The sequence below is a fragment of the Lepidochelys kempii genome, chromosome 2 (assembly GCF_965140285.1).
Source record: "Lepidochelys kempii isolate rLepKem1 chromosome 2, rLepKem1.hap1, whole genome shotgun sequence".
In the NCBI taxonomy this organism is placed as follows: domain Eukaryota; kingdom Metazoa; phylum Chordata; order Testudines; family Cheloniidae; genus Lepidochelys; species Lepidochelys kempii.
In genome coordinates this window covers 230,828,206-230,844,332 of record NC_136381.1, presented here as the reverse complement: position 1 = coordinate 230,844,332, position 16,127 = coordinate 230,828,206, and the positions used below count along the sequence as shown (strand labels likewise).

At 40.9% G+C, this 16,127-nt stretch overlaps 1 protein-coding gene across 1 annotated transcript in view; it reads right to left on the bottom strand.

The window, feature by feature from the left end:
* The window catches only part of LOC140906177 (macrophage mannose receptor 1-like), a 54,637-nt gene extending 38,744 nt beyond the window's left edge, over positions 1-15,893 (bottom strand). Inside the window, 7 exon segments of the mRNA XM_078851339.1 lie at positions 331-513; positions 2,885-3,031; positions 4,586-4,699; positions 5,616-5,780; positions 8,027-8,200; positions 10,079-10,480; positions 15,833-15,893. Of these exon segments, the coding sequence (XP_078707465.1) occupies positions 331-513; positions 2,885-3,031; positions 4,586-4,699; positions 5,616-5,780; positions 8,027-8,200; positions 10,079-10,480; positions 15,833-15,893 (1,246 nt within the window).
* Positions 15,894-16,127: the final 234 nt, after the last annotated feature.

Below are 16,127 nucleotides of genomic sequence, written 5' to 3'. Positions count from 1 at the left end.
GCTTTCATGAGCTACAGCTCACTTCAGCTTGCTTTGTGTGTATATAAAAAGATCTTCTACACTTTCCACAGTATGCATCCGATGAAGTGAGCTGTAGCTCACGAAAGCTTATGCTCAGATAAATTGGTTAGTTTCTAAGGTGCCACAAGTATTCCTTTTCTTTTTGCGAATACAGACTAACACGGCTGTTACTCTGAAACCTGTATATTTATGTGTGTGCTTACCTGTAAATATCCATATAAATTAAATATAAACCATTAAAAAGCTACAAAATTTCTAATATTTAAAATGATCCACATGTGCACATTACTGCCCAGTAGAAATACTCACTGTACCCAAGTTGAGACACTATAAAGCTGTGCTCTTCAATGTTGTGGATACTGGCCAGATCACCATCCTCCTTTGTACAAGAAGTCAATGCTTCTTTCCACATTTTGGGCTCACTGTGAATCATGTAACAGTGACCTGTGTATGGCAACCAGCCCTCTGGGCATTTACTAGATGCAGAGAACTCTAAAATAAATAAAAATATTTCAGAACAATTCAAGTTAGAGCCTGGAGTAAATGTGGTTAAATTTGAAATTAATTGTGAAATTAATTAAAAATAAAAGAAGAGTTAAGGTACTGGAAGTATTTTTTTCTCATTCTACATTTAAATATCTAAGGCTATTAGATCTATCTGCTATGATACACAGAATTTGGTGTAGAAAATATAAACATATTCAACCAAGACAGAAAAAAATGGGATCAATGCCAAATGGACTTCAGAGTTTGAAAACATCAACATTGCAAAATGTGCAAATTTGGACACATTATGTTTTATAATTCCAGATGTAATATTTTCACATAATGCATTGCATCTAATTATGTTTTGCATATTATTGCAACAGTAGCAATTACCTCTCAGCATATGTTTACTTTCTACATCATAGGTTCTTGTCAGGGTTCCCTCCCCACTCTGAACTCTAGGGTACAGATGTGGGGACCTGCATGAAAGACCTCCTAAGCTAATTTCTACCAGCTTAGGGTAAAACTTCCGCAAGACACAAACTCTTTGCCCTTGGAGGGTACGCTGCCACCAACAAGTGATTTAACAAAGAATCAGCAAAAGGATCACTTGGAGTTCCTATCCCCCCAAAATATCCCCCCAAGCCCTTACACCCCCTTTCCTGTGGAGGCTTGAGAATAATATCCTAACCAATTGGTTACAAGGTAATCACGGACCCAAACCCCTGGGTCTTAGGACAATAGAGAAATCAGTCACACTTTTAAAAGAAACAGAACTTTATTAGAAAGAAAAAAGGTAAAAGAAGCACCTCTGTAAAATTGGAAGGGAAGCTAATCTCACAGGGCAATCAGATTTAAAACATAGAGGATTTCCCTCTGGGCAAAACTTTAAAGTTACAAAAATAAAACCAGGAATACACCTTCCTCTCAGCACAGAGAAGATCACAAGCCAAAGCAAAAGTAAACTAATGCATTTCCTTGTTAGTGCTTACTAATTCTAATGGAGTTGTATTGACTGCTTTCTTGATTTCTCTCTGGCAAGCACACAGAACGGACAGACAAAAGCCTTCCCTCCCCCCACCCCCCCATAGATTTGAATGTATCTTGTCCCCTTATTGGTCCTTTTGGTCAGGTGCCAGCCATGTTACCTGAGCTTCTTAACGCTTTACGGGTAAAAGGATATTGTGCCTCTGGCCAGGAAGGATTTTATAGTACTGTATACAGGAAGGTTGTTACCCTTCCCTTTGTATTTATGACAGTTCTCATTAAATAATTTGTCAGAGACAGGATAGCTGTCTTTCTTTTCTCAGAAAAGTGGTGCTGCAGTAAATCTTTCCCTTTGCCAGTTACAGGATCTAATACCTAGGGACAAATTCCATTTGACTTTATCAGGAGGTGATATGAGCCTATACTGCAGTCTTTACAGGGCTTCCAGTGATCACGCTGCTGCTTGCTAAGGCCCAGATCCAGTGACCACTCAAGTCAAGGGGAATCATTCTTGGAAGGCCAGAACACATTGTAGCAGGTGCTAAACATCCTGAACTCCTATTGGGTTTATGCGGGGAAGCACAATCCATTTTATTTCTTTGTGAAGTTAAATTATGTCAGGATGTCCATGGCTTAGATCAGGGGTGACCAACCTGTGGCTCCTGAGTCACATGTGGCTCCTTGTATAGGCACCAACTCCAGGGCTGGAGCTACAGGCGCCAACTTTCCAATGTGCCGGGGGGTGCTCACTGCTCAACTCCTGGCTCTTCCACAGGCCCTGCCCCCACTCCACCCTTTGCTGCCCCCTCCCCTGAGCCTGCAGTGCCCTCGCTACTCCCCACTTTCCCTCCCCCGGAGCCACCTGCATGCCACAAATCAGCTGATCGGGAGTTGTGGGGAGGGAGGGGAAGGTGCCGGTGGGACGGAGGTGCTGGGAACGGAGGTTGGGGGGGAGCTGATGAGGGGCTGTTGACGTATTACTGTGGCTCTTTGGCAATGTACGTTGGTAAATTCTGGCTTCTTCTCAGGCTCAGGTTGGCCACCCCTGGCTTAGATGGTAACCTCTGTTTTTATAAATAAAAATAAATCATTTAAATTTAGGTGTGCACTGAGTTCTAGAAAAGTTGCCAAAGTTTAGACAACCTACTTTAGATTGATTAAATAATGGTATGCTTCCTAGACTGTCTAAAACAGGGAAATGGGTAGAATGGTTTGTTCTGTGCAACCAGCAAAATAGAACATATGCGATTTTTAAAAAGAATTACTCTTGGATGAAGCAACTTTGTCATTTCATATAAATAAAAATGCATTTCTGTGACAGATCTCTGCAGACCAAATCCATACAATTTAAATAAAAAGCTTTTACTATAATTTTTATTGACTGACCTACCTGAGGGAAGAGAGAAAGAATCCAAAGTGGAGTTTTTCCTTTTATAAATATAGCCAATTTTCTGGTCACATTCACGGTTTTCCCATTTAGCACCTCCTCTAGGATTTAGTACTGAACACATTTTCTCAGGTTCCAGAGAAGTGTTTCCTTCAATAAATGAATTCAAAACCAGTGAATTTCCTTGTAGGCAGTGCAAATCCTCATGTTTTTTTGTACCTTTTCCCATATAGATTATGGACTCAGCATTTCACTGGTATTATTATTTTTATACTGTAGCTAAAGAAATGTGTTAAAATAGCTCTTTACTGGTCAATGTTCCCTTAAACATGTATGATAAAATATGAATTCCAGAACATCTGATGTAATATTCAACTGGAGTCAGTTCATACTGATATTACTGCTTAACAGTCAACTTAATGAGACAAATTCTGCCCTCATGTTCTCTCATGAAATCTGAGGACACAATCTGGCCCAATATTTTTGTGCACTGCATATTCTCCTATTGATTCTTGTGCATAATTCTGGCTCATGCTAGGAATTATATATGTATGTATTGAAAGAAGAATATACCCCAGTGTTTGAATAATCAGACACTAACAATACAGAGAAATTGTATGCATTTAGGGGAAACATTCATATTCCTTTTATAAATTCTATTTACTGTTTAGAAAGTAAAAGAAGATAAGTGGAAAATCATATTTGCTAAAATTATTGGAAATAAGAGAATTTTATTACTGACTTATATGACCCATTGTCAAGGGAATGCAGAAACAACCTGGGTGAAGGCTGTATGAGGCCAAGGCACAATGCCCCCTTGAATCAACGAGGTGGGGCATGAAGTTTGATGGGACCAGCAGGGAATAGTCATACCCTGGAGTCCTGGGGAAGATATAGGCAGGCCAGACTACTCTGGAGCCTTCCTCCAATCATGGTGTCAGGAAAGGTAGGTAGCCATACACTCCAACTCTAAAGGAACTTTAAGACTTGGTGAGGCTTGGGAAAAGAAAATCAAATATATTTGCTCAGGAAGCAAATATAACGTTGAATAAAATTGGGGTTTGTGAGGCAGCTGAGATCATAACAAGAGTTTTGAATTTGAGCCACATCATTGTTACTATGACGACAGTAGAGATTACTTCAGGGCTAGAATGTAAATGCACGGGAACTCACATGGTCAAAGACTCTTTAGGATAAAAACGAGAAGAAAGTCTCAAAAATAAGGAGGAAAAACTCTGAGAGACTAAAACCCACTGCCACTGAGAGCTGACACATTGAGATGTTGTCAAATGGAAATGATGAAGTTTAAGGGGCACAAAGAGAATGTTAGATGTCTTAATTGGCTCAACATTACCTCTAAATACATTCCTTATGCAGCCCAGCTGTTACCCAGACAGAGGCTATATAGGATTTTATTGCATTTTACTTTTGATATAGGATTTTCTCTTACTTTTCTAATGAACTTGGTTTCCTTAAGATGATGATTTCTGGGGGTTTTTTTTATTTTCAGATTACACATTAAAAGCATAACTCCACTGTCAGATCTTTAAAGTGGAGCTCAGCTCCAACTATGATCTATTCATATGGCTCTCATTACAAATGCTATATTTATATGTGAGAAAAGTACAAAATTGTAACTGATATCCATTCAACATTCTAGCTGCAGATTTTTATCCTTAAAACCATTCTAAAAATTACCCCTACCTAGAGCCCAGTTTAAATATCTGAAAGGACTGCCACCACTCCATTGCCATCCATAGTTGAAATTCAGACTGTTAAGCCCAATCCAGAGAGCCGATCTCATCCTATCAATCAAATCTAAAGAACCAAAAGAAATGAAAATACATCATCACACATTTGTTGTAAAATACTTTACAGCCACAATGTTTTGAAGAAGCTAATAGTTGTCTGCTTAGTGGTTTCCAAAAGTCAACATGCTTTTTGTGTTGACTCATAGTAAATATGCTAAATTGTTATTAAAATATACTATTTAAAATTGAGCATTAATTGCAATTTAGTTATTGGTCATCTATGAGATGAGGATGACAAAAATACAAGTACCTTATTATTTGATCTGAATTTGACGCCATTCACCATAACATTTAGTGTTTGCAATAAGCTTTGGCAAAGAAAGGTATTAAGTGCTGCAAATTATATTTTTATTGCTAAATTCACTCTAAGTTTTGATGCACAATCATTCAAAGGCTTCATTCAAAAAGAGCCTATATTTATGTGCACAATATTTATGTGAGCTGCTGACAGGGTTAATCCAGTCAGGTGCTTTATATGAAAGGAAATTCCCGGAATGTTGTATGTATTGGAATTGCTATATGAGGAACAGCTGAATTTCCAGTACTGTAAGCTTATAAATGGCAATATCTAGTGTAATATGAACAAAATATCTCTTCCTTCAGTGTTATCATATCAAGAACATTTCCTGAACTACTTTTCTTTGAGATTGATCCAACTCCCAACTAAATCAATGGGAATCCTTGAATTTACTGTAAAGGGAATTGAATCAAATACTTTCTAAGCCATTTGAATGGTAATTCTACATCTTGTTTCAAAAACATAACTTTCTGTGTTTAGGTTTTTTTCCTACACGTTAGCACATATTGCTAATATTCAATACGCTTATTAATTACAATACGTGATTAAACCACTAAAAAGTTAGTGATCCAATCCAACACAGAAAAATAACTCGTTTTCACTCAGAATTGCTTTGGTAATTCACCTCTCAGATACATTTGCTCATGTATCTCTGTGATACTTAATAATTCTGCCTTCTGTTGCTGACAGCTTTTCCATACTTGGTGCCATGTAAGAGCTGATTGGAAGTTTATCTGGTAGTGGATGCCTGTCAAAGGGTCTGTAGTCCAAAATCTGTGAGTTTCATTATCTGCATGAGAGAAGTGGGATGCAATGTTGCCATTTATTATGACTAATGCATATAAAATGAATGATAAAATTTAACTGTGAGTGTACTTGTAAAGTCGCGCTGTTCCAACAGAGAAAACAGAATCCTCTCTTTAAAAGTGGGAGTCTGTTATTTTGCTCCATGGATTAAATCCTGACCCCACTGAAGTCAATGGGATGAGCCACTGATTTCAACAGGGCCAAGATTTCACCTGATATATTCAGTTTCATAGCTCAAATGTGACAATCTCGCAAAGAAAGAAATACAATGGTGCAAATCCTGCTCCTTCCTCCATGGCACTATACAGCCCTAGTCATAATAGATTTAACATGGTTCCACAACAAGGAGTAGAGAATAGATGAGAATTTGGGGTTCATGCCCACAGTATCTACACTCTCATACATGATAAAGCACAACTCTTGAGTGGCTCCCTATGCATTCCCATGCTGCCATATTTGGGAGGTGGGGTCAGGCAGGCCAAGGAAGGATTAGAGTTGACCCAACAGCCATTGCACCCTCAGGAAGGAGTTACTGGTTTTTAGTTTTATGGCCAAATTCAGCACTATGATGTTCATTGGCTGGTTAAGGCAAATTCACAGCTGCTTTGCATCACAGGAGTGGCACAAAACAGTCAGAGCAAACTGGGGAATCTGGTCTTTGACTTTCTCTCTCATTCTGAAAAAGCAAGGAAATTAACAGCAAATGATGACATTGATGCAATATTAAGGTTGAGATTGCATTTGCATTATCTTCTACAAATTCATAGTTCATCTTCCTAGTGTGACCTTCTCTCTAACCTCAGTATCCATTTTATGTATCCATTTTAATAGGGTCACAGAGTCATAGAGTTTAAGGCCAGAAAGGACCACGAGATCATCTAGTCTAACCTCCTGTAAATCACAGGCTGCCGCCACCACCAACACCCAGTACCAGCACACTAAGCACAATAACTGAAATAAAATCAAAGTATTACAACCCACAGGAGACTAGACTGCTATGTGCTACAGGCAGAGACTACGATGGACCGAGGTGCACCAGTGCTGGAGGCCTGTGCAATGGCAGGAAATGATTAAGTGAGCTACACCAGATAATCCTGGCAAGTGACCTTCACCCACATGCTGTGAAGAAAGGTGAAAAAAATCCAAGGTCACTGACTATCTGACCTTGGGAAAATTCCTTCCTGACCCTACATATGGCTGTCAACTGAGTATGTGGCTTTCCAGGACGATTGTAATGGCCTCATTCTACAACCCTTACTCATGTTGGCCCAGATTCTGTGTCCCATTCCATTCTCTTTGTGCCACGCAGGAGACTGCTGACATCTCCCAAGGGGATATACATCTAGCATAGCCAGCTCCTATGTCTAGGGTGCCCAGATAGCAAGTGTGAAAAATCAGGACAGAGGATGGGGAGAAATGGGCACCAATATAAGACAAAGCCCCAAATATCAGGACAGTCTCTATAAAATCAGGACATCTGGTCACCCAACCTGCAACTCCAACACAGCAGGCCTGCCAAAGATGGAGAGGTGATATACTACTGCTATCCATAGCTGGCAGTGAGGGAAATAGCCCCTGAGGCAACGGAGGCCTGGGCTACACTGGGGCGGGGGTTCGAACTAAGATACTCAACTTCCGCGATGCTATTTGCGTATCTGAAGTCGAAGTATCTTAGTTTGAGTTACCTTGCTGTCCTCACGGTGGCAAGTGAACCGCGGCAGCTTCCCCGTCAACTCTGCTTACTCCTCCTGCCGAGGTGGAGTATAGGTGTCGATTCGGGAATCGATTTATCGCGTCTAGACAAGACGCAATAAATCAATCCCCGATAGATCAATCACTACCTGCCGAGCCAGTGGGTAGTGAAGACATACCCTGATAGTGGCTGCCTGTTACACTGGTGGTTTTATGCTGACTACAGTAGAATTTAGAGTTGCCTAGAGATGCTGCTCAAAACTCTGCAGTTGATAACAGTCCCCAATTAACCAGAGTTCTTTTTCTATAATTATAGATGCACACAGGTAATATTTTATATGACTACCTTGTATTGCACTAGATTTTACATTAGTGCCCTGTAAGAAATGTTATAGGGTGGAGGTAGAGGATGATGCAAAATAAATCAGTTCAAGTTTTGTCTTGTGAACATAACGCTGTCAGTGACATTTCAACAGTGTTGTTCTGTTTCCTAAATATTGTGCTATTATATATTCTAAATCAACATTCAGAACTTACATTTTAATGGGCAAAATCCACACAATTGGTCTGTGTCAAAGTCTGCAGTTGTTCCACACCAGAGCAAGCCATCTGACCTGGCAGCATCTGTACACTCAGCATACCATTTACCACTCAGCTTGAAAGGGAATACGCAGGGTGCCCCATTGGCATTTCCTAGCAATGTAAACAAATCTGAGGATACAAAATGATAGAAGTCAGTATAGAAATAGTAATAAAAATAAGGAAGCTTGAGTGCCCAACTCTCTAATCCTCTGTATCACATGTGGGAGGGCCACTGCATGCATGGTCACTGATGGCCCACTGTTACTCTCAGAGCAGCATAAGACAGTCCAGGAAACACTGTGTGACTTATACATTTGTTCAGTAAAAAGAAAAGGAGTACTTGTGGCACCTTAGAGACTAACACATTTATCTGAGCATGAGCTTTCATGAGCTACAGCTCACTTCAACGGATGCATCCTGGCAGCTGGAAACTGAACCTTCAGAACTCATACTCATGAGCTGGTGGAAGCACCTACTTATTTTCACTAAATTCATATTAAGATTAGTTTCTTTAAACTGAAAAAATTGTGTTCCTCATATACCTTCATTTTTAATAATTGTATATTTTTAAGTAAATATCTTTTCAGTTCACCCTTAAAAGGACTTTTCATCTTCTAAAGTCACTTAAAGCATTTGGAGGAACTGTACACAGAATTGATTTTCTTTTCTGATATTAATGGGCCATCAACGTTGAAGTGTGAAGTAAGCAGAGATAAATTTGTGCCTCTCATCCAGTAACTACAAAGCAATTTACTAGCACGTATACTGCAGCTGAATAGACTAAAAGAGTTACACTTAATAATTAAAAATAATCTAATTCCATTTTTGCTTTACAGACAACACATTTTTCCTTCATGGTGCTGAACAAATGATACCATGGTTATGATTCGTGTGTAAAGTGAAGAGTGTATTTGCAGGATTGGGATGTATAAACCACCAGTCATGCTCTACCATAGTCTCACAGGAGAACTGAGTGTGGCTGATTATACGATCAGATGAATATAAATCAAATTACTCTGACACATACACAAATAAATTAGTTCAGAACAATGAAAAGATTAATTTTCAGACTTTACCTTCTGTCAAGGTTCCTCCCCCACTCTGAACTCTAGGGTACAGATGTGGGGACCTGCATGAAAAAACCTCCTAAGCTTATCTTTACCAGCTTAGGTCAAAACTTCCCCAAGGTACAAAATATTCCCCCCGTTGTCCTTGGACTGGCCGCTACCACCACCAAACTAATACTGGTTACTGGGGAAGAGCTGTTTGGACGCGTCTTTCCCCCAAAATACTTCCCAAAACCCTGCACCCCACTTCCTGGACAAGGTTTGGTAAAAAGCCTAACCAATTTGCCTAGGTGACTACAGACCCAGACCCTTGGATCTTAAGAACAATGAACAATCCTCCCAACACTTGCACCCCCCCTTTCCTGGGAAATGTTGGATAAAAAGCCTCACCAATTTGCATAGGTGACCACAGACCCAAACCCTTGGATCTGAGAACAATGAAAAAGCATTCAGTTTTTACAAGAAGACTTTTAATAAAAAATAGAAGTAAATAGAAATAAAGAACTCCCCCCTGTAAAATCAGGATGGTAGATATCTTACAGGGTAATTAGATTCAAAAATATAGAGAACCCCTCTAGGCAAAACCTTAAGTTACAAAAAAGATGCACAAACAGAAATAGTTATTCTATTCAGCACAATTCTTTTCTCAGCCATTTAAAGAAATCATAATCTAACACATACCTAGCTAGATTACTTACTAAAAGTTCTAAGACTCCATTCCTGTTCTGTCCCTGGCAAGAGCAGCATACAGACCGACACAGACCCTTTGTTTCTCTCCCTCCTCCCAGCTTTTGAAAGTATCTTGTCTCCTCATTGGTCATTTTGGTCAGGTGCCAGGGAGGTTACCTTTAGCTTCTTAACCCTTTACAGGTGAGAGGAGCTTTCCCCTGGCCAGGAGGGATTTCAAAGGGGTTTACCCTTCCCTTTATATTTATGACACCTTCATAGCCCTGAGAGCACAAATCATCTGTGGTTCCATAGATCTTCCACTTACTCCTCACACCTGATTCCTTCTGCAGCATAAGATTTCCTTTTTCTCTGCTGCCAGAGTTAAAAAACAAATCTTCTCCTTGGATTGCAAGAAGGGTTTCATTTCTGCATTCCCAGTGTTGGAGTTCACTTGTCTTGTTACAGGGATACAGAGTGATCATCACCTGGTCTTTCTTTGAAGGCACTCCCAAGCATAGCCTCAATGCTACACTCATAAGCTGGTGATCAGAGACCCACCTGTATTTTTGTGACTCAGTATCCTGGTTGCAAAAGGCAGTTGTGATGGAGCTAGAACTGTGAGCCTGTATGCAGCGCTTGAGGTCTTTATTATATATTAAAAATATTTCATTATCTGCAAAACAAAATGAGAATAATTAATGTGTTTGGGTGGAGAGAGGCTGAGGGGAAAACCATAAGCATATGTGGGAGGTGTTGCTTTATTGAATCAAGAGTGGGCCTTTTACTCATGGCAAGTGACTGTGGGTTCAAGTCTCACTTATAGTCACAGAGGCAGTATCTTCAGGAGCCTGAGTAGGAAAGGGGAAAAAAATATCAGGTGTGACTTGTGCATACACAACACAAAGAGCCAATCAAGCAAAGAAGAAATGTAACAATTTATATTATACCACATTTTAACAAAGCAATAATTATAATGGAACTTTCTTTTTTCCTTTAACTTTGTCCCGAAAAAAACACTTCTTCCAAGAAGCTTTTCTGGATGCACTAAATCATGCCTCAATAATAACTATGTGGATGACACCAGACAATCACTGCGCTCTCGAATGAACTCACACAGGAAAATGATAAAAGACAAAAATACCCTATCACCTGTGGGTGAACACTTCTCACAAAAAGAAAAGGAGTACTTGTGGCACCTTAGAGACTAACCAATTTATTTGAGCATGAGCTTTCGTGAGCTACAGCTCACTTCATCGGATGCATACCGTGGAAACTCACAAAACGATCACACTATATCTTACCTAGCAGGCCTCATCCTGAAAGGAAACCTGCACAACATTTTCAAAAAAAGAGGCTGGGAGCTTAAATTCATAACTCTGCTAGACAGTAAAAATCATGGGCTGAACAGACACACAGCATTTATTGCTTATTACAAAAATCTGTAACCCACTAACCCTCTCTTTTTGGCCCATGACTGCAGAGGTGTTAACAGGCCACTCTGCCTTGAATGGTCCCTTACAATATGTGCTAATTGCTTAGGCTAGATAAACAATCTGTTCCTCCTTGCATTTTGCTGTGACACTGGGAGCACCTTTCCCAGACCTGAAGAAGAGCTCTGTGTGGCTTGAAAGCTTGTCTCTCTCTCACCAGCAGCAGTGGGTCCAATTAAAACTTGTCTGTCTCATATCGTGGAGCTGACATGGCTACAACTACACTGCATACAAAAATAATAGCTTGTTATCCAATTTCCTATGTCCTTTCATTAGTGCAGTTACAGCAAGAGTCTAATATAACTTATACAATCAGATGATAGGCAAATTCCAGCTACAGCAACGAAACACACAATGTGGAAGTATGGTTAAGAAACATTACAATTCACATAAATAGGTAAGGCTAGAACTGGCATTTCCTCTATAGAAAGAGCTGTGTTCCATCTCCCTAAGTCTTCTAGCTCTGGAGCTTACACAAGTGTTGAAGGAGCTTGTGTGTGGCATTGTATACAAATTATTCAATGAGCTAATTTTTATATTTGTAAATAATTTGCATATAACCATAAATCTCATTTTATGGTCAGCACACCCTGCTCCAAGCTATGTCAAGGATAGGACACGGGGCAGGACATAGTGTTAGGTCATCTGGAGTAGATAGGAGATTCGGGTATCTGGGTGTTCTTTGGGTGTAAACAGAGTGCTGTTGGGTGACGGCTGGGTGTTCGGGTTTTGGAGTGGGAGGGTAGCTAAGTTGTTACTTGGGGGCTATGGTTGCTCGGTGATGGGTAAGGGGAGTTCTTTCTGGATGGTTGAGTCTGGCTGGAGGAGCCTGGGGACAGTTCTGAGCTGCCTCACATGTTGCCACCACCTGCTCCCACTGGCTGTTCCTTCCCTGCTCAGCTCCAACAAGGGGAATTCAGCAACAAGAGGCAGAGCAGCTGCCTGGCCTGGCAGAGCGGCTGCCACAGAAGCCCCTTTGTGTCAAGGCAGAACAATTACCCCCAAACTACAACCCAGCTGAGGAGGATCCATCCGAACTCTCAGAATGAGTGACAAGGCTGCCAAGAGCCTGAGCATCAGCTGAGGAAGCCTTTTTCTCATTTATTTGTTTTCATTGTGTATTCCTGTGTGGTCAGTACCAGGGGCCTCTTAGCTTCCACTGAGAAGAATGAAGTAAGATGGCAAATTGTTTTTAAATAGCTAAAACAAAACAAAAAACTAATGATGGGGCGGGAGTAAGGGGGTCAATTGCTTGAATCACCCATATAGATGTTAGGTGTATCTTGTTACCTTAACTTTTCTAAATCAAATGAATATACTGAATACACCTTTATGGAATTTTTAAATAAAAATAACCTCTTTTAGATGTATAATGGACCCTGGCCCTTTCAGCCCTACCTCTGATCAGTGATTTTAAACAAGTCCATTGCCCACAAGTCCATGCTGCAGATGTAGTGTGACAACAGAATTTCTTATAGAACAGAACTCTGTAGACAACTATTGTTACCAAACATTCTATTAAGTATAGTTAAGACTGAAGAGGAATTATGCTACATGATCACTAAATATTTCAAATGTGTGTGTCCAAAATTAGGGTTCTAAATCCACATTTAGGCATCTAAATGGAATTAGCCTCATTTTCAGAGCTCCAGAACACACACAGCTCCCAGTGATTTTCACTCCTGAGGGCTAGATTGTGTTTTAACATCACAGCTCTGTGGTGAAGAATGTTGAAGAAACCACAGAGATGGATCTGGAAAACTCCGAGTAATCAAGGTCTGTGAAGAAAGATGGTCTTGTGACTAAGGTACTGGACTAGGATCAGGAGATATGGGGTCAATTGCCCACCATTTTCCTGTGTGACATTGAACAGGTCATTTAATCTCTCTGTGCCTCAGTTTTCCAGCTTTACAATGGGAATAATAATAAATCATTTTCTTCTACTCTGTCAGTTTTGTGTATTTAGATGGTAAGCTTCAAATTGACAGAAACCATTTCTTACTATGTGTTTATAAAGTGCTTAGCATAGTGGCCCCAATGCTAGTTAGGGCCTTGAGGTGCTACTTAGTACTAATAATAAGGTATAATAAGAATAGTCTTTCTCCACTAGTCTGTGGAGAAAGAGGTGGTTAGGGACTATTTAGAAAAGCTGGACGTGCACAAGTCCATGGGGCCGGACGAGTTGCATCCGAGAGTGCTAAAGGAATTGGCGGCTGTGATTGCAGAGCCATTGGCCATTATCTTTGAAAACTTGTGGCGAATGGGGGAAGTCCCGAATGACTGGAAAAAGGCTAATGTAGTGCCCATCTTTAAAAAAGGGAAGAAGGAGGATCCTGGGAACTACAGGCCAGTCAGCCTCACCTCAGTCCCTGGAAAAATCATGGAGCAGGTCCTCAAAGAATCAATCCTGAAGCACTTACATGAGAGGAAAGTGATCAGGAACAGTCAGCATGGATTAACCAAGGGAAGGTCATGCCTGACTAATCTAATCGCCTTCTATGATGAGATTACTGGTTCTGTGGATGAAGGGAAAGCAGTGGATGTATTGTTTCTTGACTTTAGCAAAGCTTTTGACACTGTCTCCCACAGTATTCTTGTCAGCAAGTTAAAGAAGTATGGGCTGGATGAATGCACTATAAGGTGGGTAGAAAGTTGGCTAGATTGTCGGGCTCAATGGGTAGTGATCAATGGCTCCACGTCTAGTTGGCAGCCGGTGTCAAGTGGAGTGCCTCAGGGGTTGGTCCTGGGGCCGGTTTTGTTCAATATCTTCATAAATGATCTGGAGGATGGTATGGATTGCACTCTCAGCAAATTTGCGGATGATACTAAACTGGGAGGAGTGGTAGATACGCTGGAGGGCAGGGATAGGATACAGAGGGACCTAGACAAATTGTAGGATTGGGCCAAAAGAAATCTGATGAGGTTCAATAAGGATAAGTGCAGGGTCCTGCACTTAGGACGGAAGAACCCAATGCACAGCTACAAACTAGGGACCAAATGGCTAGGCAGCAGTTCTGCGGAAAAGGACCTAGGGGTGACAGTGGACAAGAAGCTGGATATGAGTCAGCAGTGTGCCCTTGTTGCCAAGAAGGCCAATGGCATTTTGGGATGTATAAGTAGGGGCATAGCGAGCAGATCGAGGGACGTGATCGTTCCCCTCTATTCGACATTGGTAGGCCTCATCTGGAGTACTGTGTCCAGTTTTGGGCCCCACACTACAAGAAGGATGTGGATAAATTGGAGAGAGTCCAGCGAAGGGCAACAAAAATGATTAGGGGACTGGAACACATGACTTATGAGGAGAGGCTGAGGGAACTGGGATTGTTTAGTCTGCAAAAGAGAAGAATGAGGGGGGATTTGATAGCTGCTTTCAACTACCTGAGAGGTGGTTCCAGAGAGGATGGTTCTAGACTATTCTTAGTGGTAGAAGAGGACAGGACAAGGAGTAATGGTCTCAAGTTGCAGTGGGGGAGGTTTAGGTTGGATATTAGGAAAAACTTTTTCACTAAGAGGGTGGTGAAACACTGGAATGCGTTACCTAGGGAGGTGGTAGAATCTCCTTCCTTAGAAGTTTTTAAGGTCAGGCTTGACAAAGCCCTGGCTGGGATGATATAATTGGGGATTGGTCCTGCTTTTTAGCAGGGGGTTGGACTAGATGACCTCCTGAGGTCCCTTCCAACCCTGATATTCTATGATTAGTTCCTCTTGGGATACCAGTGAAATTCACACTTCAGCTGCAGCTTTGCAACCCTTTTAAATGGACTCTGGTGGCTGATGATGAAGGCCAGGCTCTATCCTCATTTAAGCCACGCTTTTGGGTGGCTATGGCATCTGGCAGTGCTAATAAGGAGCAGTAGCTCTACTTAGAAGTTATATTGTGTCCAATCCCTGCGCAGGGGTCCACTGAAGGATAGGGGAAGGCTGCTTGCACCCTTTCTCCATCCCCAGTCCATCAATGCAGGGCCAACCATGATCTGGCCTGAAAGTTCTTATTCAGAGTTAAATATGCACATACAACCTTAACTCTGCCCCGTGTCAATGCCCACAACCAGTTTCTGCCTATATCTTTGATACGTTCTTACACGCAAGCTTATATATTTCTAACAACAGCCACATAGCCCCACTTTAACGTTCAATTATTTATTTGCAAGTCATATCTTTTCTTTTACAAGCTCATCTAAAGTGGAAGAAGGTACACATCCAATACATTTTATTCTTTTATATAGATATGTGTTGCTGATTAAATCAGATCCTACAGGAAACTTCAAGATCATACCTGAGTGTGTCTGCCTCTGCTGTTACTTCTGCTCCCCTGTTAGGCCTGGACCCTGCTGCTTCCGTAAATATTTACCTTCTTCTGAGACGGATCCAACACATCTGGATAAGCATCTCTAGCCCATTTCTTTAAACCACTCAAATTAGGATTAATAATAAATTCAAAATAAACAGACTGGACCAGAGCGTCAAAGGAAAAGCACAAGAAGGGGAAGCACTTTCATATCCTCTCTTATCGCGGAGACAAAACAAGGACTTACCCAGTAGTTGCAAAGCACTATGAATAATAGAGAGAAAAACCAGCAACATGGAGAGAGTCATCACAAATGTTTAACTCCTTTCCACCAAGAGATGCGTTGTAATTAGTTGCTGTCAATAAAATCCTTCTCAGACAAGCTAGGTGGCAGGTCCTCCTCAGTTTCAAAAGGCTGATAGATCAGGGGAAAGCTCTGGGCTCTAAATAAAGAAATATCCTGTCACATGTGGCTTTTTAAAATAACTCAAATTCACAGTGTAAACTTTGCTCCTAAGAACAAAGTTTCCTTCCAGAGAAAT